The sequence below is a fragment of the Crassostrea angulata genome, chromosome 1 (assembly GCF_025612915.1).
Source record: "Crassostrea angulata isolate pt1a10 chromosome 1, ASM2561291v2, whole genome shotgun sequence".
Classification (NCBI taxonomy): Eukaryota; Metazoa; Mollusca; class Bivalvia; order Ostreida; family Ostreidae; genus Magallana; species Magallana angulata.
In genome coordinates, this window is record NC_069111.1 from 16,239,201 (window position 1) to 16,266,067 (window position 26,867).

The following is a 26,867-nucleotide window of genomic DNA, read 5'->3' on the forward strand; positions in this document are numbered from 1 at the left end:
CGGAGGCATTAATTCATAAGAATTTTTTTTGTTGTTGGAGTATTAGCTTTTCCTTTAGGAGTTAAAGTCATTGTTGTTAAGTTCTTATAGTGCACAATCATTAAAAACGGCAATTGGAAAACAAAACATTCTTTTTCTTTTCTAGTAAACCACAAAATTTGGAATTAAAAAACTCTCTGCATTACATTTTAGTTATTAACTCCATGCATTTAAAATCTACCTTGAATCAGAGCTGCATGTGTGTGTGCGTAAGCTCTCCCTTGCCCGCGGCCGAGAAAATCGGTTAGCATGCTCGCGGCTGGACTACCTAGCGGTCAGCGGTTATCTAATACACGAGAGTTGCGTCTCTCATATATGAGTTTATTTAGCCGCGAACTCAAGAATTGTTTTAGTTTTGATTACACAAAATCTTTTGTGGATTAAACAAGTGGATGTCAAGTAAGAAATAGTTCATTTAATTAATAAAAGCAATGTCATTCTCTAAAGCAATAATAGACATAGATCAATTGTGGGGTTTAAGTTTAAAATATATAACTTCTATTTGATAGAGTAAGGTCATTATACTGCAAACTTTTCAAATCTTCTTTGGTTCCATCTTCGCTAGCCAAGGGTTTTCGGTCCACTTTGCTCCCCATAAACCCTTGGCGGATTTCATTACGAAAACTCGGTGACAAGCTCCGTTTTATGATTGGCTGCAGCTGGGAGTAGCTGATCCAATCGCAGTGCTTGTAAATAAAAACTTTAAAAGAAAACACATGTGTGATATTTGGTAAAACATTCGGTGCTTTTAACATGTTGAGGCACAAGTTCTCGAGTACAGTGCCTCCCCAGCGATGGTCTAACCAGATCGCTTTAAAAGCCTAACGTTATATATTTTACTGGGATTATACATAGTTTTGCAAACTTGTCAAGGCTCGCGTGAATGCATGGGAAGTAAACATGGCGAATGTAGAAGTTGCTTATCCTGTTAGTAAATTCGTTCTTGCTTATGGTTATTGCTTTTAAAGGTTCAATGAGCTCTGTTTTATTTTATTTGTTTGGTTCGCATTATTCACGACAACGATACCTGGTTTTATGGCATGAAAGCTTTCATATAAATCGGCGACTTTTTCACTCCCGGTACAGATCCTTACAAAACACTATGAATAAAACATTCCGTGCTTTCCCATGGTTATAACTTAATTCGTATTTAATAGCATCATTAATTATGTTCCGATATTCAGTAGTCAACATGTTTTCAAGTTGTATTAATGCCGTAGTGAATATAAAACCCGTTGTTTAATTCGATTAAAATGTAAATATGCAAGGGGCGCAACTCAAGTTGCTCGCTAGATAGCGCCACCACATCACCGAGTTTTCGTAATGAAATCCGCCAAGGGTTTATGGGGAGCAAAGTGGACCGAAAACCCTTGGCTGGCGAAGATGCTTTGGTTCTGAGCTGTGCGTTTCTGTGCGTTGTACCTTTACGTAATCTATTCTTCGTCCACGGCCGAGGAGATCAGCCACGGCTGCATTACCTAGCGGTAAGCGGTTATTTAATACACAAGATTCACACACCGCGACTTTCACTTACATGCATATGAACGTGTTTGAGTTAATATAGCCGTATATACAAGAACTGTTTTAATTTTATGTTATAAAAGTTTGTCCTACTTGTATATATATTTAATTTAATATTTGAGTGTAAATGAATATTAATGAACGATATTACTCCAAATCGGAAAAATCGTTAGACATAAACTAATGGTTCGTTTGTTCAGGTAATTAAAGTACTTTAAAAACTGTACAATTAATGTTTTAAATCAACACCCCCTTCAAATATTAAACCTTTAAATGATGATCATCCCTCGCACATGGCTGAGGAGATCCGGCGCGAGTGGATAAGTGATCCGCCGTTGGTTCGTATTCTTCTACATGTACCTTATGACGCGTTTATGTTTCATATTTTGCACGGACACAACTATATTTTATTATGTTTTCAACTATTATATTGGTTTAAGACGAAAATATAAATTGATTTTACTTGTACAGTTGATTAAGCATTGATTTATACGATAGCGTACAAGGTAGTTTAAACTTGAAATCAAATTATAATCAAAGTTCCATGTTTGCGGTAGGGGCTAGCACGATAAAGGAATACCCTGAATTGAGGCATTCGATTATTATTTTAAAAAAATTCACATGAGTTTAAACAACTTTAGATTCTATCGGTCACATATTAATCACTTCTGTAGTTTCATTGTGGAAGCGAACTCATTGCTGCCCCCCCCCCCCCCCCCCTTTCCTCCCGCCCCGCTGACAGGTGCTCGCGCTGGATTTTTTTTTAATTGGGGAAAAGATAACAAGATCTGTCGAAAATCATTTTTGGTGGATTCTTCTTATGTGTAACATTTTGTTTCACTTTCCCATCCCTTTGTTTATTCGGCCAGTCTGTGTTAATTCAATTGCCGCATGCGACCGAGAATCTTGTGTCGCTTCAGCGCACACAGCTCAGAACATTTATAGCCCCAGGTCATCAATTGTTATGTAATTGAGTAACAGTTGGAAGGGTGATTTTACTACATAAAATAATAAAATCATAATATAATCTTTTTGAATTGAGTACCATGCGTATAGGTTCCCATAATAATTATTTTTTTTTATTTCCTATCTATGTTTACATTTAATTTTGTTCAAATAATTAATAAATTTTCTATCATTTAAATTGTGTGCTTCATCAAATACTGATTCCGATTACCTTGAAGTCATTAATTTTCCATTGGCTTTTTACAAAAGAGAGACGCCTGACCATCCAATGAAAACAAATACACAGAGTTTGATTGACAGGTTCAGCCAGGTGCAGGTCTCACCCGATGTCCGAGGTTATGTGTGCTGTTTGTACACAGCCGAATGGTCTCAGTAAGAGTTATCAGTAGGAGTTATCGATGTAAATAAATAATAAAAATACATGCCTATCAAAACATGATCGTGCAAGTTAAAGTTGATTTAGGTTTGTTCCAATAGAAATCATGTTTGCACTAACTTTATTTAATATTTTTTATGTATAGCGAATTTTAATATTGTTTCAGTACTGAAACATCGCATGAAAACGTTAAATATACATTTACTCTGTAACTAGTCGTCTTTTAATACATATACCTTTCTTTTGTTTGTTAACAATTCATTCAATTTTGTTAAAGTAATGTAAAACACGGGCGCCATTTTGAAACAATTAACTTGTCAGAGAGTTCCGAATGAAATCTGATGAACATTTCACACGGTTCTCGCACGCTTTGCCCGAAACGCTAAACGGTTTACATGAAACTCTAAAAGGTTTACACGAAACGTTTCTCGCACGTAGGCCGCACGCTTTTTTGGTGTATTAGTACGTTTTAGGGTCTGTAAATTTTGTCAGCACGCAATTCTAAACTTGCACATAGTCTTCAAAAAATTTAGAAATATTTTAATATAGAAGTTATCTTTGAGAAAAGTTTACATGTTTTGTAGGCGGGTTTAGTTTAAAAAAGAAATACACTTCCTGACATGAATCACCAGTATATACTGTTTATAACAATGCTTGCTACCCTTTGAAAATTTAACTCGCCATTAAACATCTCATTTTTTAAAGAATGTTTGAAACGATTACATAAACTCTGCTCGACAAATAGTTTTCCTAAAATATTTTCTTCCTTTCTTTTTTCAAAACACGTTTTATATACAGGCTTTCAATCACAACACGTTTTTATAACAAAAGCAGAACTGAAAGTATAGTCATTATAATCGTTTGACACCATACAACATATATTTTCAACTCGCAGCAACAACGGAAGACCTACTCGGGGCTTTGCCACGAGCTCTGCTCTAGTTCATAAGAATTTTTGTTGTTGTTGGAGTATAAGCTTTTCCTTTAGGAGTTAAAGTTATTGTTGTTAAGTTTTTATAGTGCCCAATCATTAAAAACGGCAATTGGAAAACAAAACATTCTTTTTCTTTTCATGTAAACCACAAAATTTGGAATTAAAAAACTCTGTGCATTACATTTTAGTTATTAACTCCATGCATTTAAAATCTACCTTGAATTAGAGCTGCATGTGTGTGTGTACCATTACGTAAGCTCTCCCTTGCCTGCGGCCAAGAAAATCGGTTAGCATGCTCGCGGCTGGACTACCTAGCGGTTATCTAATACACGAGAGTTGCGTCTCTCATATATGAGTTTATTTAGCCGCGAACTCAAGAATTGTTTTAGTTTTGATTACACAAAATCTTTTGTGGATTAAACGAGTGGATGTCAAGTAAGAAATAGTTCATCTAATTAATAAAAGCAATGCCATTCTCTAAAGCAATAATAGACATAGATCAATTGTGGGGTTTAAGTTTAAGATATATAACTTCTATTTGATAGAGTAAGGTCATTATACTGCAAACTTTTCAAATCTTCCTTGGTTCTGAGCTGTGCGTTTCTGTGCGTTGTACCTTTACGTAATCTATTCTTCGTCCACGGCCGAGGAGATCAGCCACGGCTGCATTACCTAGCGGTAAGCGGTTATTTAATACACAAGATTCGCACACCGCGACTTACACTTACATGCATATGAACGTGTTTGAGTTAATATAGCCGTATATACAAGAACTGTTTTAATTTTATGTTATAAAAGTTTGTCCTACTTGTATATATATTTAATTAAATATTTGAGTGTAAATGAATATTGATAAACGATATTACTCCAAATCGGAAAAATCGTTAGACATAAACTAATGGTTCGTTTGTTCAGGTAATTAAAGTACTTTAAAAACTGTACAATTAATGTTTTAAATCAACACCCCCCCCTTCAAAAATTAAACCTTTAAATGATGATCATCCCTCGCACATGGCTGAGGAGATCCGGCGCGAGTGGATAAGTGATCCGCCATCGGTTCGTATTCTTCTACATGTACCTTATGACGCGTTTATGTTTCATATTTTGCACGGACACAACTATATTTTATTATGTTTTCAACTATTATATTGGTTTAAGACGAAAATATAAATTGATTTTACTTGTACAGTTCCATGTTTGCGGTAGGGGCTAGCATGATAAAGGAATGCCCTGAATTGAGGCATTCGATTATTATTTTAAAAATTATTCACATGAGTTTAAACAACTTTAGATTAGATTCTATCGGTCACATATTAATCACTTCTGTAGTTTCATTGTGGAAGCGAACTCATTGCTGCCCCCCCCCCCCCTTTCCTCCCGCCCCGCTGACAGGTGCTCGCGCTGGATTTTTTTTTAATTGGAGAAAAGATAACAAGATCTGTCGAAAATCATTTTTGGTGGATTCTTCTTATGTGTAACATTTTGATTCACTTTCCCACCCCTTTGTTTATTCGGCCAGTCTGTGTTAATTCAATTGCCGCATGCGACCGAGAATCTTGTGTCACTTCAGCGCACACAGCTCAGAACATTTATAGCCCCAGGTCATCAATTGTTATGTAATTGAGTAAGAGTTGGAAGGGTGATTTTACTACATAAAATAATAAAATCATAATATAATCTATTTGAATTGAGTACCATGCGTATAGATTCCCGTAATAATAATTTTTTTTTATTTCCTCTCTATGTTTACATTTAATTTTGTTCAAATAATTAATAAATTTTCTATCATTTAAATTGTGTGCTTCATCAAATACTGATTCCGATTACCTTGAAGTCATTAATTTTCCATTGGCTTTTGACAAAAGAGAGACGTCTGACCATCCAATGAAAACAAATACACAGAGTTTGATTGACAGGTTCAGCCAGGTGCAGGTCTCACCCGATGTCCGAGGTTATGTGTGCTGTTTGTACACAGCCGAATGGTCTCAGTAAGAGTTATCAGTAGGAGTTATCGATGTAAATAAATAATAAAAATACATGCCTATCAAAACATGATCGTGCAAGTTAAAGTTGATTTAGGTTTGTTCCAATAGAAATCATGTTTCACTAACTGTATTTAATATTTTTTATGTATAGCGAATTTTAATATTGTTTCAGTACTGAAACATCGCATGAAAACGTTAAATATACATGTACTCTGTAACTAGTCGTCTTTTAATACATATACCTTTCTTTTGTTTGTTAAAAATTCGTTCAATTTTGTTAAAGTAATGTAAAACACGGGCGCCATTTTGAAACAATTAACTTGTCAGAGAGTTCCGAATGAAATCTGATGAACATTTCACACGGTTCTCGCACGCTTTGCCCGAAACGCTAAACGGTTTACATGAAACTCTAAAAGGTTTACACGAAACGTTTCTCGCACGTAGGCCGCACGCTTTTTTGGTGTAGTAGTACGTTTTAGGGTCTGTAAATTTTGTCAGCATGCAATTCTAATCTTGCACATAGTCTTCAAAAAATTTCGAAATATTTTAATATAGAAGTTATCTTTGAGAAAAGTTTACGTGTTTTGTAGGCGGGTTTAGTTTAAAAAAGAAATACACTTCCTGACATGAATCACGAGTACATACTGTTTATAACAATGCTTGCTACCCTTTGAAAATTTAACTCGCCATTAAACATCTCATTTTTTAAAGAATGTTTGAAACGATTACATAAACTCTGCTCGACAAATAGTTTTCCTAAAATATTTTCTTCCTTTCTTTTTTCAAAACACGTTTTATATACAGGCTTTCAATCACAACACGTTTTTAGAACAAAAGCAGAACTGAAAGTATAGTCATTATAATCGTTTGACACCCATATAACATATATTTTCAACTCGCAGCAACAACGGAAGACCTACTCGGGGCTTTGCCACGAGCTCTGCTCTAGTTTATTTTTATTATTTGTGTCTTATTATTTTTATTTTTTATTATCCTTGACTTTTCCAAGAAAATTAGATATCAGGAAGGGTGGATACGATGGGAAATCTGAGATGCACTTCAAAATTCAACAACTATAATCCATCTTTTTTCTTAACCACTTGATTTATCCTTGAAAGGTAGTTTAACGGAAAGGTGAAAAGTATGGGGCTATGAGAGGCAATACAGACGTGACGTGTCAATTGAAACCCTTCCGTTTTAAAATATATATATACATTTTACATAGAATCTTTTACTGTGGAATCATTTTTATTTGGGTCAATGTTCAAAATTTTCCTGATTCTTAGGGACGTTAATTAGTTTATAATCAGGATAATTTTGATAATTTTGATAAATAGTAAACAAATGATTGTGTATATGTTTGTGGGGATGTAAATTCATGGAAAAAGGTTAAACACGAAAGCCACGAACAGTTGTCCCTCACGAAAAATGAAGATTCCACAGTATCTCACAATATTTTTCAAAATACATTTTCATACAAAATGAAGTTATCAAACTATCACATGTAGATTAGAAGATTTTAAGATAAATATTTAGATTGGCTTCAGCAAAACAATTAGAGTAAGGTACATATGCCAGGCTGACAACATTTACCGTTCAAAGCTCTATAGGTAAGGCAAGAATACAAGTATTGTACAAATCGATCTCCAACTTGTGACTCACGTTATCTAACTTTTACATCAATAAAGTTAAGTCCCGTTTTTTATCGGACGATTTTCGAAGCCTTTTCCCCATTTACATTTGTAATGATCTTTGAATTTACGTTTACATAGAATGGGAATTGAGTTAAATTAATCGAAGAGCATGTATATTTGTATTTACATCAAATGAGTATTTTCTCCACTATTTCTTTAAAATTTTACTTCATATAACCATGGATATAGCTAATCACGGTCAAATTAATTAATCTGCGTATTAATATGTGCATTTTTACTCCTTTTTTTTTTTTACTTTATATGTAAAATTCAATGTAATATATTCTAAATCCATTTAGTTTTATATGATCACTGTAAATTTCCTATAACCATCAGTTGTTTTTTTTTTAAAGAAATAAAAGTTTTATAAACACGAGTATTTTTTTAAAAGTGAAGTTCGTCAGATTTAGAGTTTTTCTTTTGTATAGGACACAGAGGTTCCTGAGTTGTTCTTGTTGCATTTGGTCTTGTAAATGAGCACGACGAGAACAGCTACAAGGGTGATTCCTGCAACAGCCGATGCAACCACGATACCAATCATCATCCAGTTGACAATAAGAACCTCCGTCTAGAAAACATAAAATCTCATAAGATCTTCCATGGTATACAATTAGTGATAAGACTTGTTAGCCAAAGAGTTCGTCTCGTAAAATAGAAAATATTACAGGGATTTCATTCAGTGGTGTTTGGAATAGAGTAAGCCATGCGCATCATTGCATTGTTGTGGTTCTAGGGTGATATAACATGTGATATGAACCCATGTTAACACACATATTTATCAATAATGATAATACAGCATGTACATTAAACTTGACTAAATAATAACATGACAGTTAAACTCATTAACGATAAGCAAGTAACCTTTGGTTCTACGACGGCTGGAGTTGTAATCTCTACAATAGCTAGTGCCTGGTTGGAAAGTTCAAAACGACATTGAGAGAAATGTCCGTCTTTGTCCAAAATGGAGATCAAAACAGACTGCACACAACAGCTGCCCCTGGTTGGTGTAACATTAACAACAGTGTATTATAATCAGACATACTGTGGTTTCTTCATTACTCGTAAGCGTCAATTGTCGTGGATTTAATAAAAACCACAATTTCAAGGATACCTACTTTCGTGGCCAAAGATTCTTTCAATACAATATATTACTAGATAACGCACATCTATGAACGCTGAATTTCGTGGAACATGTCCACAATGAAATCCACGATAATTGGTATTCAACGATTACTGATGAAACATAATACATGCTTTATCCTCTTCTAAAATTATAGAGCAACAAGCCATTTCTTTGTCATCTTTTCATTTCTATTAAATAAGTATCATTTTACCTTACTGAAATAGGTAACGAAAAATTCGCCAGAGTTAGGTTCATATATTCTAGTACAACTTCTTCAGAAGACACGATTATTTCTGACAAGCGGATGGTAGATGAGGAGACCTCGACCAAACCAGTCCAGATGTACTTAGAACAGTTGTAGGTGTTAAGCGACTCCACTGGACATGTCCTTGGATAATCAAGAACGGTACAGTCTGCTGTGCGAGTATCAGTCACCTGTGAAGGTAGGGAATCGCATGGAGAAAAAATATTTTATTAAAGAAAGAGTTATTAATTAAAGCTAGGAATGAATTGACTTATCATAAATATTAATTGTTCTCAAAATGATTCAATAAATCAAACACTGATATATGGATAACTACAAGTTTGACGATTACATGAACGGTACTTACTGAAAAGCGCCGCGTTTCTGATTGCACGACACCTGTGTAATTCTTCAGGGAGACAGAGAAACGTAGAACTCTGTGTATCAAAGATTAATTTCTTAAAACAATTCATGTTCAAATTTATATGCATAACACATTAGATGCCAAAAAAATAATAATTGATATACATGTAAATTCTTGAAACTGTGGAAATGAACTTCAATATTATGCATTTCATTTCAAAATCAATTACAAAGTAAAAAACAAATGATAATAATAAAAGACATGTCATTGATTGTAAAGTTTTTTGTTTTTTTTTTGCTTACACTGATTTTAATGAATCCGGCGTTACCATGACAACCGCTTCATAAATTTGCCCAGCCTGTAAGAAACCCGTTTGAACGTCGGTGGTAGTGTCACCGTCTGATATCGTGATAATAAACTCGGCTGTAGAATCCCCGGTGTTTGTCAGGGAAAACGAAATGTTTGTCCCCTCATTCAGTCTTAGGTCACCTATAAATCATAACATTATGATCAAGAACGACAACTCTGGGCAATAACACTGACTATCCATATTGTATGTAACACAAATCCAATTAGATGTGTACAAATTTAGAGTAATAAGTTGGATCCAACAAAATTATCAAATGAATCATATAGCATGATTTATTAATGTTAATGTTAAACATTTGTTTTAGACACCGCACTTCTTTAAAGAGAATGAAAAAGAAAAGAAAACAATATGAATAAAAAAACAATAATCAATTAAATTTAACAAAATCAATCGATTGGATATAGTAAATTAAAAACATCCTAGTATAAGGTAAAATAATCAGCATTATAATAGTACTGACCTAGAACCGGTAAAACACGGAGCTTGACGGACGTTGGTAGGATACTAAACATACGGGTTCTTAGATAAGTGTTTCCGAGTTCATCAGTCCCACTGATTTGTACAAAACTTGACTGAAGTAAAGTACGACAGAAATTAAAACAAAGGCATCACATATTTTAACGGCATACATCTATTTTGTTTTTTATGGATAAATAAATAACAAAACCATTGTCCGAAAACTTATTGTTATGCATAGTTTAATGTCATGACACCGTTACTGCACGTGGTACCTTGTTAAATGGTACATAAGGTCCAATACAAGAAGAAATTCCTTGAACCGCCATCTTTGTCAGTGGAATTTCAGCCACCTGATTCCAAGTGTCATCGAACAGTAAAGCATATTCACAGGTTAAATTATGGTTTGCATTTTGAATATCAACGACGACTGAGTAGTTAAATCCTGGGGGGAAAAACAAAAACAAAATCATTTTGGAATAGTTTTATGCAACGAAGAGAATATTGTGGTCATAATTATTCTGGCATTACACAAATGGTATTTATTTCACTTATGGGGGATGGATGGTCAAAACTAAACAATCAGATTTATCTTCAATTTTAAGATATGGTTTTTTGTATTTGGCTTTAATATAATTTGTTCTAAATATATGAAAGTAAACCCGCCTGTTCTCTGCACACTGGACTTTTCTTGGCTTTACTTGAAATAACATTTTAGCAGAGATTAACTAATTGCCATATCAGCTGCGAGTTTCACGGAAAATTGTCTTTGATTAAGATGGTCACGGGTCAAATAAACTTTGTATTTTTATATAAGCTTGCTGCCATATTCATTTCACAAAAAGTCGAACTCGTATCATCAAAGGATTTCTTCAGTCTATTTTACTTGCTCTGTCAAAAAGGGTTTACAGATAAATTGACGTACTTACCCATAATTGGATTTCCTAAAAGGAAGTAGGAGTTCCCATCAGAGCTAGGAGCAAGAAGGCTTGTGGAAAAGTCCATCGGACTCTGAGCAGTTACGTTGACTATCCATGCCTTTGAGGTTTTTCTTGTGAGAATCCAAGCACCGGAGGATGGGTTCTAAGCACATTGCATAAAACATCTTGGCATGAATTTGCTTACAGTGTGTCAAACTTATACATAATTTTGTATACTGAATAAGGCTACCTAAAAGTTGGATAAGTTCACAATACTTTCTTGAATGCATAATATACATACCAGAATGGATATAGTCAATTTGCCTCCTAAAATATTTTTCTGTTCAATGTTAGATGAGAACATTACGTCAGATCCTGGAATACGAAAATTAAAATTTATTTAATTGTTGGCAAATTGTAGATACAAGTGAATATCGATATCTTTTTAGAATATTCATGAACATTTATTTGTAAATTCAGCTATCTGTTTAAAGATGACATACCATTAGGATATAGTAAGGAAAATTCACTTTCAGCAGAAACAGTTGTAATTTCAATCTTAAGTGTCTCAATATGGTTGTCTACTGGTACCGAGATGTTCTCATTTGGCTTAGAGTTGGTAGGAAATATCAAACGTGTGACAAAAACATTGGAGGATGGAAAGGTATCCTTCAATAAAAAATAAACTGCCTTGTTGGTATGTTAGAAAATATGTTGGTCATGATTGGATCAAATTGATTAATGTATATTGCGTTTCTTCAAAAGCTGAGATGTTACCACCACGTGATCTATCATAAAGTCATTTGGGCTTTTTTTGGATTTGATCACGCCCCGACCAAAAGTATCATCTCATTATACTAAAAGAATGATTCCTTATTCCTTAAATTAAACTATGTTTACGTCCCTGATAAAATCGAATATAGGAATTACGTTAAAAATCAACTTCAAAATGTTCCTGTTTTACACCAGGTACATGTAAATTTGATTTGTTTGAGCAAGGTTGTTGTTGTTTTTCGTAGTTTGCTCTGGTCAGCGCTTTGTATTTAATATAATAATATCATATCTAATATCTTTTTATAAAGATGTAATATTTTTATAACCCATTGTTTATTTATAAAGCGTAATTTCATGAAATATATATTTGTCTTCTTCTGTATACTTAAAACAGATATAACTTCGATTTTATGGTTTCACTTGTTTGTGTCTCATTATGTAGTTTTTATGCATACCATTCAATCAGAAAGAAAAACATCAATAAATTACAAATAACTAACCTGTATCTCTTTCTCCACAATTGCTTCTAGTTCTGCAACTTTTGTTTCATAGACTCGTCCTCCGGTCTCTTCTGCAATTTTCTGGAACACCAGTAAACTGGACCGTTTTACTCTTTGACCACGCGAGCTCTTTTCATTTGGAAAATTTTTCTGAAGTTCGAATTCCTCCGCTATGAACAGAAAATGGCAAAAGAATGAAAAAAATCGTTTGAATTCTTTACCACACCTTAAAATTCTAATTTTGAGGAGTGGATTGCGGTGGCAACTTCCAGATTACATGAATATTCATTTCCTCAAAAAGCAGAACTCTGTATAAAAGCATAGTAAATGACGTATATGTAAAAGTTAAAATATACGGATGTTTTCTTTACTAAATGATAGCTAATAGTTAATAACTTAAAATTCAATGATTGAAATTAATTCTGGTGGGGAGGTTGTTGACAGCCAGCCTCCTTAGAGAAAAATACTTCGTTTCTTAAAACTAGTGTGGATTTGTTTAGATTTGATGAACACTTTTTTTCAAGATAGAGTCTATGGACAGATATCTACCCCCGTCACTGTTCCTTTTTCTTCTTCTCCTGGAACACTGGCCCGTGAGAAGAAACACGGGGGTCAGCTGCTTGGCTATCAATCCAGCCATCACATCGCCTTGTTTATCTTCATCCTTTGCATCAGCATCCGTGCAGAGATAAATCTTAGACTTTTCGTTGGACATTTCTATTCCTAAATAACGAGTGTGTATAAATAGCATTTGTCTTGTTTTGGAATTTAAGCCTAAACATTATCTACAGCTTATCTATTAAGTTACAAATAAGATAAACTTTTGTCCCATCTTTCACATTATATTGAGAAAATATCATAAAGAATTCTTCAAATGAATATCAGTTACTGATAGTTCAATAAAGCTAAATCATCGGGATATCCATACGCTAGAATGCATGTCTTTAGAAAAACGCACGTGCACATCATATGTGTGTCTATGAGCCGTACCTTTTAACATCCCAGACATAGCATATTCAGCACAGTCACCCCCTCCATTGACAGTAATGTTTTGAAGCCACGTGATCATTGTCTGAGGGTTTGTAGTCATTTGTCCCGTCGTTAAACTTTCTGTAAAATCCGATTAAAATTCGCCTTGTAAAATCGCTCCTTTAAGATTCACTATATAGCTTGTTGAGTATTTTAGACCGATTTTACAAGTCTTTTGTGAATTACATTGTGTAACACTCTACAGTATTTTAAAAAAACGCTGACTTTTAAAATTCAGTTTTAATTTGAATCAAACAAATAATAAAATATACTTTGAACAAGAGGCCCATGGGCCACATCACTCACCTGAAGCACAATAGGTACGATAAAATCAGCTTAATAGAGTCTTAATGTAGTATATTTTTATAATATGAATTTTCGGACTTTTTCGACACAAGAATGTTGATAAAACCCCATATGAATTTGAAGACAAAATAAATTCAATCAAACTATGTATCAGTGATAGAAATATTTCTGCAAAAATGGATCTAAGCAATATTGAACCCTCGTCTCGTTCGACTCGACGCTCGGCTATCGCCGTTTATCTCCGACAAGCAAGAGAGACTCTCTGCTTGTCGGAGATTTACGGAGACAGCCGAGCGTCGAGTTGAACGAGACTATATTGAACTCTGGCATAAGAATACATACAACTACAAAAAATATCTAAATTGTTCGTACCATTTTAAATCTGACTAATTTCAAGGTATTTATAAATAACTTTCCTTGAAAACCAATGCTATAGCATACATTATTTCGAATTTATCAATCATTCTTAAGAACTAAGTCTTGTCAGCGGCGATAATTTGTGCTTTGGTCCAAACACTGTTTCACTTTCGGTTTGTCAGAGAAACCGCATAGGAGAGTTTATTAAAATCAACTCCCAAAAATTCATTTTTTTTCATGGATATTCTTATGTTTACTATCATTTGTCCCTTTTCTAACAAGAAGATTTTATAGTCATATGACATTTTGAGCATTTACTCTATATATTCCTTTGTAAAATTTATACTCCCCATTGTGGCCCCACCCTACCCCTGGGGGTCATGATTTTAACAACTTTGAATCTCAACTACCTGTTTCCACATAAGTTTCAGCTTTCCTGACCAAATGGTTCTTGAGAAGATTTTTGATTTTTTTTTTCAAAAATGTTCAATGATTCCCAATTATCTCGCCTTGAAAAGGGTGTGATCCTTAATTTTTACAACTCCAATTACCTTTGACCAAATTTGGCCTAGTTTGGTTGAAATTGGCATAGGAGTTCTTGAGAAGATGTTGAAAATGTAAAAAGTTTACGGACAGACGGACGGACAGACGGACGAGCACACATACGGACAGACAGACGGCAGACAAAATTGATCAGAAAAGCTTCCTTGAATTTTCAGCTCAGATGAGTTTAAAACATAAAAATGATGATAAAGATAAAAACTTTGCTGTTTGGCAAATGTTAGGAAAAATTTCAAAACGTCATTTAAGATAAGTACCAGTGCCTCTGCCTCAAGTTTCGCTACGTGGACCAGATAACGGATTTAATAAATACAAAAACTAATGATAAAATGGGTTTTAAACTTTCATTTTATCTTAATTGAAACATTTGAGATTCAGAAAAGTGTGCATGAAAAATTATATTAAAGTTTGTGTTTGACTTAAACTACGATTACATAGAGAAAATGCTTTAACTGGGATTTTTTCAAAATCAAGATGCCAGGTATTGTTTAGCAAGAATGCTGTGAAATTGCATACAATGTCATTATGTGAGGGTTTGTTATTAAAAAATAATCATTTTTCTAAATCAATTTTAAGGGGGGGGGGGGCTAACTGTGTATTAAGATTGTACATCAGTTGTTTTCTAAACCTTGATGTAGGGTTCTTTGCAGAAAGAATGAAGCGAAAAAGTATGCAAAGCAACTATGTAATTTTAAAAACTGAAGACTTTGCATATAAAATTGGACTGGTGTTGGTGAACCTTATGCTTAGTCTTCTTGTTAATGGTCAGTTGGACAAAACCTGTCTAGATTTGCAACGATTCACCATAAACTTTAAGTTAACAAACCTGGATCCGAAAAAGTCACCAGGATATAGTTCTCTGGTACAAAATCAGAGTCCTTTGCCTCGTTAACAATATTCTGCGTGGCAGCTATGACGGCTTTAATGTCGTCACCCATGGACCCGGTGACGTCAATCACAAAGGTTAAAGAAGTCTTAACCACATCTTCCCTAGTCCGAAGACCAAACACATCCCGGAAGGCTTCCGCGCCTATTAGGCTCAAAAGCCCTCTTCCTGAAACAAGGAAGAAACTAACTGTAAGGGTGTTTTATATTTGAACTATTTTTACAGTCTATCAGCGTAGTAACTAATTCTTTGTCATTTAATAAGTTGAAATTACACCTTGGCCAATAAGGAAGTACTCAGTCGCATCCATTGCCGCGTCGGAAGCCGCTCCATGCAGAGAAGAGTGAGGAGCCTCGTCTACAATAGATCTGCCTTTGTAGATCCCTCCTGTTGCGGTGGAAAAACGACTATCGTCATCCGGCGATCCATGACTGCATTTACCAAGAAACCCCGTCCCTTGTTAATCAGTGATTTAAAATTAGTCACAAGTGTATACTTTATTATATGTACTTAAACCTACAATATGAACTTAAACATGTATGTAATGTTAAAATGTATCAGAAAATTTTTATCATTCGACATCATGTAGAATCTTTATCCGGTTAATTTTACTTATCTTTGATATCTTCTGCGATAATGAAACTAGTTGAGTCGTAGTAAAGAATTCTGTTTCTACATACTGACAGGTTTTGTGACGTCTTGGCCTGACTTATATCCACTTGTCAATTTATCCCCTCTGATATTGTTGTCGCAGATTATAATCCTACAAAATTTGAAATTTACGCTTTAAAAATGTTTAATAGATTATTAATTTATTTATTCAATATTGCAAATTAACAAGATAATATGAACATTATGGAACGTCAATAGCACAGGAGGATTAATAGGTTTGTTATGGGGTGGGGCGGGGTGTAAGAGGAATGAGGGAAGCAATACCCTTCTATAAATCCACAGTCAGCGCATGTATTATCCTGCTCATTAGCAATGTCCACCAATGTCACATTATCTTGGCCTTAATTAAATATAAAATAGGTCATACATTACAAAAAAAACTGTTTCGCATTAAATTATTATACAGTTATTGTCATGGTACGTTTTTTTGGTCGTCTTTACTCTTATAATAAGACTGTTGAATTTGTTCATGAAAACAGTTACTTTCAGTTGATTCAAACTAACCGAAATCTTCGTATATCTTGTTTCCCATGAGTTCTATCCAGTTTGTATTGCTGTAGAACTCCTGAATGGTGTACAGAGCCGCACCCACTTTTTCCCGAATTTCCTCCAGGTCGTCCTCGGTGGTAGCAGTGCTTGAGAGGTCAGCTATGGACTGTCGCAGAGTGCGAATGTAATTATGAGCTAGTGTAAAAGATTTATGATTACTGATGACTGTTGACCTGGTTAAAAAACATATTACTATGTCCATACACTACAGAGTATCTTCAACCATTTATAACGTTATAGCTACATAATTTTAAAAAAGACGATCACTTTTGTCTACAGATGACCCAAATCTAGCAGTCAGGCTATCAGATAGGCAAACAGGGACGAACATATTGACAGAAATAAAGAACAATTTAATAACTATGCTGCATATTCGTTAATATTACAGCAGTGTACTAAAGTTTAATTGACCATACCAATTTCAATTTGTTCTCCGTTGACATGGTAGAAGGAGATACCAGCATAATCTCTCTGAATGTTGTTTTCGTACCCAATAATCCTTCTGATTATTCCTATATGATTCGAGTATGACTCCTGGTCTGGAAATAACACGGGTCATTGTATGTTACGTTATCAAAATGCAATATAATATTTTGGCCATAACAGACTTTTAATGCATTTTAGCATTTCAGCAATGTACGCTAATATGGCTACGATGTACGAAGTGAAAAAACAACAACTCAATTTTCCCATAGACATATTATTTTTCTGAAACTGAGTGAAAAATATGAGCAATGTAAATGTAATGCGGCCCACTCAGAAACAAGTATCATGTGTTTATAAACACACAAAAAATCAATTTAATACAAGTTTATGAATCACTTTACGGACACAGAATAATTAGAACTAATATGCTTTTATGTATTTCGGCTTGTTTCTTTAAGGACGATTGCATACATTCGATATTGGTATACCCTATATATAACAGAGCTCATTCGACTTCAAATTGGAGTAAAACAATAAAAAATAACTAGACTCTTGTTGCAAAAGCAACAAAAAGGTCTTCCGTTTTGATATACATGAATCAATTTAACCGTAGACATTGCTTCTCTTACATAGAGAAAATAGTTAATATGATAAGTATTGTAAATGATATATCCAGACGTTACTTCCATGTAAAACAACGAGATTGAAAAAGAAATCAATTTTGAAGTACTCTCTGTGACGACCGGAAGTAATGCCGAACCAAACAAAACAGGTTACAAAGTTTGATTGTTAATAATATGATTTATTTGAATCCTTCCGGTGAAAACTGGAAATGGCAGTTGACAAAATAAAACCCACAAAACATATCATCAATCAAATGTCTATCATTCCTGAAAGCTTTGAGTCTCATTCACTTACAGTGACAAAAATCTTGCGGGCATCAAATTTGTAAAAAGAAAGGCTACATAGAGATATTTGAGATATCTCACCGGAAGGAACAGTTATTTGAAAATTTAACATTATAAAGATGACACATCTAAGATTGTATACTGATATATTCATTCCATGTAAAAGAAATAAATAAAGAAAAAAACATTATTTGTAGTGCTTCCGGTGACAACCGGAAGTTACGCCGAACAAAATAAAATAGTTTTAAAAAATGTACATATAAAGGTCTATCATCCCACAAAGTTTGATTGTTCAAGTCGACATCGTTTATGAGATCACGTCGAAATAAGGTTTTTTGTCTCGGGACAGGAAACGGACAAACGGAAGTGTTCAATGTAAATTGTATTAAATATTTCTTGTATACTTGTCTTTTGTACATTATTGTTCATCAAGCTCACTACAAATATCAAAGAAAAACAGTTAAACTGATAAAAAGTTCGATTTGTTTGAACTCCTCTTGTGTGGACCGGAAGTGACGAAAGACAAAATAAAACCGGTTAAACATATATATCTTCAATAAAATGTCTATCATCCATGAACGTTTTGCGCTTTGATCACTTATAGTTTCTGAGAACTCGTTTGTACAAAATGTGTTTCAAAAAAGCTACCTGAGATATTTGAGATATCTCACCGGAAGTAGAATTTTTTGTTGATATAACATTGCATTGATAACGTATGTATAGATTTATACTTATATATCTATTCTTTGGCAAAAGAATTTAATGCGTAGAAATAGTTATTTTTGAAGAGCTTCCGGTCACGACCGGAAGTTACGCCGAACAAAACAGAAAAGTGTAAACACATGAACATACATAGGTCTATCATTCCACAAAGTTTTATTGTTCAAGTTGTCACCGTTTTTGAGAACTCATCGAAATAAGGTTTTTTGTCTCGGGACAGGAAACGGACAAACGGAAGTGCTTAATGTAAATTTCATTAGTTATTTTTTGTATACTTGCCCTTTGCATTTTATTGTTCATCGAGCACACTACAGATATCAAAGACAAAAAGTTAAACTGATAAACAGCTCGAATTGTTTGAACTCTTCCTGTGTGGACCGGAAGTGACGGAAGACAAAACGAAACCGGTTAAACACATCCTCAATCAAATGTCTATCATCCATAAAAGTCTTGTGCTTTGATCTCTTATAGTCACTGATATCTCGTTTGTACAAAATGTGTTTCAAAAAAGCTACCTGAGATATTTGAGATATCTCACCGGAAGTAGAATTTTGTTGTTGATATAACATCGCAAAGATTACTTTTGTGTAGATTTATGCTTAAATAATTATTCTATTGAAAAGGAATTTAATGCGTAAAAGTTGTTAATTTTGACGTACTTCCGGTGACGACCGGAAGTTACGACGAACAAAACAAAATAGTTTAAACACATCTGCAACTATACGTCTATTATCCCACAAAGTTTGGATGTTTAAGTCACTACCGTTTTTGAGATCTCGAATGTACAAGCTTTTTCAACGCGGGACAGAAAACGGACGACCGAAAATGATTTTTGACAAAATGAAAAAAACGCCTCGAGATATTAACACTTTCTATTAGTCCTGAAAATTTCAAGAAAATTTATCCAGCCATCTCTGAGAAATCTTGTGGACAAATAAAGGGGGAAAAAAAAATAATAATAACTAGATTCGATCTCGTTGCGAGCAACGAGTGGGTCTTCCGTCCAATTTTTGAATAAATAAGATCAAACTTATCAATTCAAAGATAAAATCGTAGATCTGAGCAAAAAAAAGAGAAAAAAATTTTGCGGCACTCGAGGCTTGAACCCGGGTCGCCTGGGCCATGTCCACGACTATAACGACTGAGCTACTCGGACTCTCGCTTCAGAACTTTGACGCTTAATTTCTCGAGAATGCCTTGATCGAATTTAAAACTATTTACATATTCTTAATCAGTAAACGGGTCACTATAAGGTGTAAAAATTTCAAAGAAAAATATTAAAAAATAAAAAAGTCGAAAAATTCAATTTTTGAAATTTCCTTCCGGTGACGACCGGAAGTGACGGCGGACATTCTCTTTACCGAGGTACATTAGAAAAACGGTAGATCTATCATCTCTGAAAATTTCAGCCTTTTATCTTTACTCGTTTTTGAGAAACCCGACAGACAAAATTGACTTTTTAAAATCGTAAACGGACGATGACTTCTGACCGGAAGTGTTTTTTCAAAAATGAAAAAAAATGTATCAGCTTTAGATAAAAACACGTTTATATTGAAGATTTGAGCGAAATCGACCCAGCCATCTCCGAGACATCGTCTGCACAAAATCGGTAAGAAAAAAAAAGAATAATAAGAAGAAAAGTGAAAAAAGAAACAATAGAATAATAGAAGGGTCTTCCGCTGAAGACGGAAGACCCTAACTAGATTCGATCTCGTTGCGAGCAACGAGTGGGTCTTCCGTCCAATTTTTGAAAAGATAAGATTAAACTTATCAATTCAAAGATAAAATCGTAGATCTAAGCGAAAAAAAGAGGAAAATTTTTTGCGGCACTCGAGGCTTGAACCCGGGTCGCCTGGGCCATGTCCACGACTATAACGACTGAGCTACTCGGACTCTCGCTTCAGAACTTTGACGCTTAATTTCTCGAGAATGCCTTGATCGAATTTAAAACTATTTACATATTCTGAATCAGTAAAAGGGTCACTATAAGGTGTAAAAATTTCAAAGAAAAATATTAAAAAATAAAAAAGTCGAAAAATTTAATTTTTGAAATTTCCTTCCGGTGACGACCGGAAGTGACGGCGGACATTCTCTTTACCGAGGTACATTAGAAAAACGGTAGATCTATCATCTCTGAAAATTTCAGCCTTTTATCTTTACTCGTTTTTGAGAAACCCGACAGACAAAATTGACTTTTTAAAATCGTAAACGGACGATGACTTCTGACCGGAAGTGTTTTTTCAAAAATGAAAAAAAATGTATCAGCTTTAGATAAAAACACGTTTATATTGAAGATTTGAGCGAAATCGACCCAGCCATCTCCGAGACATCGTCTGCACAAAATCGGTAAGAAAAAAAAAGAATAATAAGAAGAAAAGTGAAAAAGAAACAATAGAATAATAGAAGGGTCTTCCGCTGAAGACGGAAGACCCTAACTAGATTCGATCTCGTTGCGAGCAACGAGTGGGTCTTCCGTCCAATTTTTGAAAAGATAAGATTAAACTTATCAATTCAAAGATAAAATCGTAGATCTAAGCGAAAAAAAGAGAAAAATTTTTTGCGGCACTCGAGGCTTGAACCCGGGTCGCCTGGGCCATGTCCACGACTATAACGACTGAGCTACTCGGACTCTCGCTTCAGAACTTTGACGCTTAATTTCTCGAGAATGCCTTGATCGAATTTAAAACTATTTACATATTCTGAATCAGTATAAGGTTTAAAAATTTCAAAGAAAAATATTAAAAAATAAAAAAGTCGAAAAATTCAATTTTTGAAATTTCCTTCCGGTGACGACCGGAAGTGACGGCGGACATTCTCTATACCGAGGTACATTAGAAAAACGGTAGATCTATCACCTCTGAAAATTTCAGCCTTTTATCTTAACTCGTTTTTGAGAAACCCGACAGACAAAATTGACTTTTTAAAATCGTAAACGGACGATAACTTCTGACCGGAAGTGTTTTTTCAAAAATGAAAAAAAATGTATCAGCTTTAGATAAAAACACGTTTATATTGAAAATTTGAGCGAAATCGACCCAACCATCTCCGAGAAATCGTCTGCACAAAATCGGTAAGAAAAAAAAAGAATAATAAGAAGAAAAGTGAAAAAGAAACAATAGAATAATAGAAGGAAGACCCTAATAAAAAACCTAACAATCACTATAAGGTCTTCCGTTGGAAACGGAAGACCTTAATAATCATTCTGATTGCCCCTTCTAGTATTTCATAATTTGCAATTCTTTACCTGTACCAAAATAAGTCGAAACGTGATGGAAAACGGTTCCAACAGTCATATTGTGTAATCCAGACTCATCCATGTATTTCGAAGTCGCGCTAAATACAGCATTCATTGTGATACTATCATGAGAAGAAGTCCCAGATTCGCTTACTCGGGGTAATGGCGGAAACGTGACCGCAATATCAAAGAAACAGAATAACAAAACACCAAAACTTCGATTCTCCATACCTATTTCTATGCAACATGTTTAATCCAAGTATATATTACCCAGAATGCACGAATTCTACCTGCTACTACTGCAGCACAAAAACAGATGATGTAATTCAAACTGACTTAATTGACACCAAATGCCAACTGTAATGTTATCTTGGGTTATTTGAGCATTTTTCTCTCATTTAACTTTACAAATTGGTGAGGTTTATGATATCTGCATAATTCTATTTCATTATAGAAAACAAACCGGAGATGCACATGCAATCTAAATGAATTCACATTCGTGTACATTCAGTAAATAAGGCCATGTGTTGACTTCCACTTTAAATGCGCAGTACAACCGACGTATTCAAACTTTGTGGCACAGTTACACATGTATACTCATTTCTTATATAAAGCTTCGAGTAGCAATGCAAGAGTCATATGTATTGTATTGGGTTTGGGTTTCACTGAGAACATCAATGGTCAACATTGTTGCCAAAAATACAATCGACAGGTGTGATGTATTACTGTGAGCGTTAGCTAATAAAAATTAAAGCTTGAATATTTCACTTTATGAGTTATTTTATGACAACATTTGTACCAGACATAACTCCACATTGGAATTCGTTGAATTTAGATGTTAGATATGAAACATCTGTGTCTAAAATTAAGATGGTTATTTCCTGATTTTTACAACACAGCGAAAGCTCCATCTTTTTTTAGTTTCATGCCTAGTAAAGGCAAAAAAATATTATACATACAAAGCTAAGATATGACTGTATTCTTCATTACGATTTATACAAAATAAATATTACAGAGAGCGGAAATTGTCTTTGTGGGTTACCTGAATATGTATATTGTGTGTGTTTGTGGGTGTGGATGTTTGGGTGAGTGTGCTATATATCAGTTACTGAAAAAAATCAACTACAACACCAAAAATTATTGATAGAAATTAAGCTTCTTAAGTTATGAAGATATTGTAGTCATAACTACATGTAATTAATAAGGAAACCAGTTACCTGTGCCGAAATATTCTTGCACCTTCTGAGAAAAAGACTGTCCAGTGTTGTTAACGAGGTCAAACATATCCAAAAACGAAGCCGTGGAGGCGTACACTCCTCCCAGGGTTATGGAGAAATGAGATTGTGTTTTAGGTTCCGACCTGACATTATTTGGCGGGAAACTATTCGCAGTCTTGCAGTAGAAGCAGCAAAAAAGCAGGAGGCGTTTCCAGACAGGGAACATGGCGAAAGATGATCTGTACTAAACGACGCTTGCTGATTAAACTTTTAACGAGGGTTTTCCTGTTTAGTGTCAATAGATCATTTACGGTATTGATCACAACGGAAGTCTAACTTGCTCTTTCCGTCAAGTATATTTTGAAGTAATTATAGAACGTTTCAAGGTATCTCACTCTTCACGTTTTGATTTCATTGCGCAGATGATAATTATATATAAAATAAATATGCTTTTATTTATTTAATCATTACAGAAAGATTATTATTTCATAATTAAACAACATTTATAAAGAAAATCAAGAATCCAGAGTTCAAGTTCAACTATTTAAAAATGCAAAAACGAAATTTCTCGATGCTGTGAATATTGACCACAGATCACGACCATTTATATAAATGGTAAGTTTTGTTTTATTAAAGGAATGTATTTCTAAGTTTTTCGGTACTTCCGTATTGGGGTAATGTATGAAATAAAATTGTATAACTTTTGCCTAAAAACTGCCAGTTAATGCTGAGATGCTATAGTAGATAAATCCGTTGTTTCACTACAATAAGGGTGTAACTTGTAAGCCCATCACGAAACTGTAGTATAAAGAATAAGTGTATTTCCAAGTAGCGATGTACTAAAATATTACGTGTAAGTTAAATGAACGAGTACTTATAAAGTTCCAAGCTATAGAACTGTCTATAATTCATTGAAATCATATCATTTATAATTGAAAGGGACCTGGACACGATTTGAGATTAAAAAAACTTAATTTTTATGTAGAAAACGGTTAACTGGTGCATTTTAAATGATTGACCAAAATATTGAATGTCAAGTTACAAGCGAGATGCAGAGGTAAGAATTGGTTGTTATGTAAACAAAGCTCGAGTCTAATAGTTGTTTACAAAACTGTTATGAAGAGAATTACCATTTTGAAGACAAACTGACTTGTAAAAAAATTTAAACAATTTCATTATCTAGATAAATATTATTGTCAACAAACTAAAAATACATTAGATTGAAACTTACAACAATACAACACATGTGTTAAAAATGACAATATTCGAGCTTTGTTTACAAAACAAAGAATTATGAACCTTGTATCTTGCTTAAAACTTGATATTCGTCTTTCAAATTCTGACATAGCATTATAAACTTCTATATTTATCAGTATATTAAAACATTGAAAATGGAAAAATAAAATTTTAAAATTTTAAGTCAAATCGTGTACAAGTCCCTTCAATGATATTATAAAATATTCAGATGACTTAAATATAGAATTTAAATAATCGACTGTTATGATGTAAAAATTATTAAAACAAAACAAAACGGACTTTTTGTACTCTCTGCAATCTTCAAAAACTACGACAAAGATAAGTTAATCTTTTTTCCTGTTAAGGGACCGGTAATTAAACCAATCTAGGTTTTATTTCTGCCTGCAGCGAACTTTTTCACATTCACGAATTTTGTGACGGATCCCTTTGGTTATTATGCAAAGAATTATTTACATATGTAATATAGAAGAATACCTAGGACGTTGTTATTTCTGATATGCCAAGCTCATTTAGTTTTTCAGCTTTGAAAAATATGTTGATGGTTAGTGAGCAACAAACACTGTTTGCAAATAACCTAAATTTATTTCTTTTATACTAATTTTTACTTTCTCATACCGTTCATTAAGTATTTATCTTACAGAATATTTCTTATCTCTTTATTGGTTTAGGGGTAAAACAGACCTTTTATTCAATGGTTAATTTCAGACAAATTGAATTGGAGAACTCAATATATTTTAAAAATATTTTGTTGAGGAATTTTATGTTAACGAACATATATTTTAAGCAGTCATATTGAATCACATGTTTAAAATTGAAACAAATATATTCAAACGCAAAATACGGCGCTTGACTGGTAAATTAGCTTTCATAAAATAATACATATAAACATATAATAATACATGATACGTTTTTACAACAAAAAATATTATTGTAATAATAGATAATGATATTATTATTATTATTTTTTTGGCAAAAATTATTTTTGTTTGCTGGTTTTTTGTGGGTTTTTTTTTACAGTTTTGTGTTAAGCAAATAGTAACAGTCATATCTTATAAAAACGTAACAGAATTTCGAAGATTTAGAACAATTGCTAGTGATACGTTTTGCAAATTGTCATTTAGAGCTAAGGAAAAAATAAAGCCTGCCTGTTCCCCTTTCAATTCCAAGTGGCATGAGGGTAGTTAGGGCTTGGATTTACTTCGATGCCAATGTTGTCCCTTACCAGAGTATTACTTGCTAAAAATGTGTTTAAATAGCGCGATAATCCCAATGTCGTTTTGTCTTCCATTTCATGAACATCAGCAGGAAATTAAAAGTTTTCAAGTTCACAATGTGGCCAACGTTTAGGGTAAAATTGATTTTTGCACTCGTAATTTGTACTGAAATGCACATATATGTCAGAGCTGAGTGGAACAGTTCCGAGACAACCGATTTTCAAACAAAACCGGAACAGCAGACCTACGGTTTATATATTGAACGGTTAGAAAATGTAATTCAGAAGCAATTCACCATCATTGAAAATCTACAAAAAGTTGTGAGTCAACAAGGCAATCGCATTGGACGCTTGGAAAACATCTCCCGGAACAACGATGGAAATAATCAAGCAACAAGCAGAGAGAGCAGTGTACATCTATCTCAGCGCATTGATAACGCTATTACACACAAAGGGAGTACTATGTCAACGCGACTTCTAACACCAGGTGAGATATTTTTAAAAATTATTGGTCAAGTCTCTACGATTTGAAAAATACTTCGAAAACGAATTGCAATAAAGAGGTTTATTCTTGAATTCTTCCAAAACGATGGTCATGAGTATAACATTGCTAATAACAATATTTGCAGATTCTAATTCATTCAATACAAATCATTCACTTTTAAATTGACTGAAATAAAAATGAAAAACACTGATAGTTGAGTTTTATGTCTTAAAGCAGATATTATTTTCACGTCTCTGATTTTATTTGAGGGATTTTTTGCACGAAATGCCTTAAACACATCAGTAGTGTTCTTAAACATTTTGTAGGTCAGTATAACATAGCATTTCACTCTTACTTGGCTTCCAACTTGCTATACCAGTCTAAAGGTTCGACAGTCATTTTTCAAAACACGGGACTTAACGTCGGAAACCATTACAACCAACTGACTGGAATCTTCACCGCACCCGTACAAGGAATATTCGTGTTCACGTGGACAATTACTGTAACAGACGAAAGTAATATAAACACAGAGCTCGTGAGAAATATGGAGTCTATTGGAGCCATATACACTAGTGCTGTCGGTGTTAAAAATGCCAGAACAAGTACTGGTGTGGTGGTTAGTGACGTCACCAACGGGGACTTTTTGTACGTTCGTTTCAGCACAATAAATTACAGTAGAGGAGAAATAATTAGCGTGCCTTCCTGTAAATCGACATTTTCTGGGTGGAGGCTTTTTTGATTTTGAAATGTTCATTTCTAGCCTGTTCACTTTGTAAGGCTT

General features: G+C 34.0%; 2 protein-coding genes across 2 annotated transcripts; one reads left to right on the forward strand and one right to left on the reverse strand.

The window, feature by feature from the left end:
* Window positions 1-7,050: 7,050 nt before the first annotated feature.
* Window positions 7,051-23,361, reverse strand: LOC128180443 (uncharacterized). The gene is made up of 20 exons (XM_052848570.1): window positions 23,133-23,361; window positions 17,043-17,165; window positions 16,582-16,761; window positions 16,342-16,417; window positions 16,086-16,168; window positions 15,682-15,861; window positions 15,346-15,573; window positions 13,257-13,376; window positions 12,816-12,989; window positions 12,267-12,436; window positions 11,496-11,661; window positions 11,294-11,367; window positions 11,002-11,155; window positions 10,348-10,517; window positions 10,077-10,188; window positions 9,549-9,735; window positions 9,250-9,319; window positions 8,850-9,073; window positions 8,377-8,512; window positions 7,051-8,083 (listed from the first exon to the last, which is right to left on the reverse strand). The coding sequence occupies exons 1-20, from the start codon at window positions 23,356-23,358 to the stop codon at window positions 7,922-7,924; spliced, it is 3,015 nt and encodes a 1,004-aa protein (XP_052704530.1). The 5' UTR covers window positions 23,359-23,361; the 3' UTR covers window positions 7,051-7,921.
* Window positions 23,362-25,719: 2,358 nt separating this feature from the next.
* Window positions 25,720-26,840, forward strand: LOC128178619 (complement C1q tumor necrosis factor-related protein 3-like). The gene is made up of 2 exons (XM_052845870.1): window positions 25,720-26,089; window positions 26,413-26,840. The coding sequence occupies exons 1-2, from the start codon at window positions 25,720-25,722 to the stop codon at window positions 26,823-26,825; spliced, it is 783 nt and encodes a 260-aa protein (XP_052701830.1). The 3' UTR covers window positions 26,826-26,840.
* The last annotated feature ends 27 nt before the right edge of the window (window positions 26,841-26,867 follow it).

Bases quoted from the DNA above. Each gene is read 5' to 3' on its own strand.
- LOC128180443 (XM_052848570.1), bottom strand. From the start codon at position 23,358: ATGTTCCCTGTCTGGAAACGCCTCCTGCTTTTTTGCTGCTTCTACTGC. The intron at 16,418-16,581 runs GTTAGTTTGAAT...TATTTAATTAAG, and splicing joins CAAGATATACGAAGATTTCG to GCCAAGATAATGTGACATTG. The intron at 10,189-10,347 runs GTACCACGTGCA...ACTTTACTTCAG, and splicing joins CTTATGTACCATTTAACAAG to TCAAGTTTTGTACAAATCAG.
- LOC128178619 (XM_052845870.1), top strand. From the start codon at position 25,720: ATGTGGCCAACGTTTAGGGTAAAATTGATTTTTGCACTCGTAATTTGT. The intron at 26,090-26,412 runs GTGAGATATTTT...AACATTTTGTAG, and splicing joins AACGCGACTTCTAACACCAG to GTCAGTATAACATAGCATTT.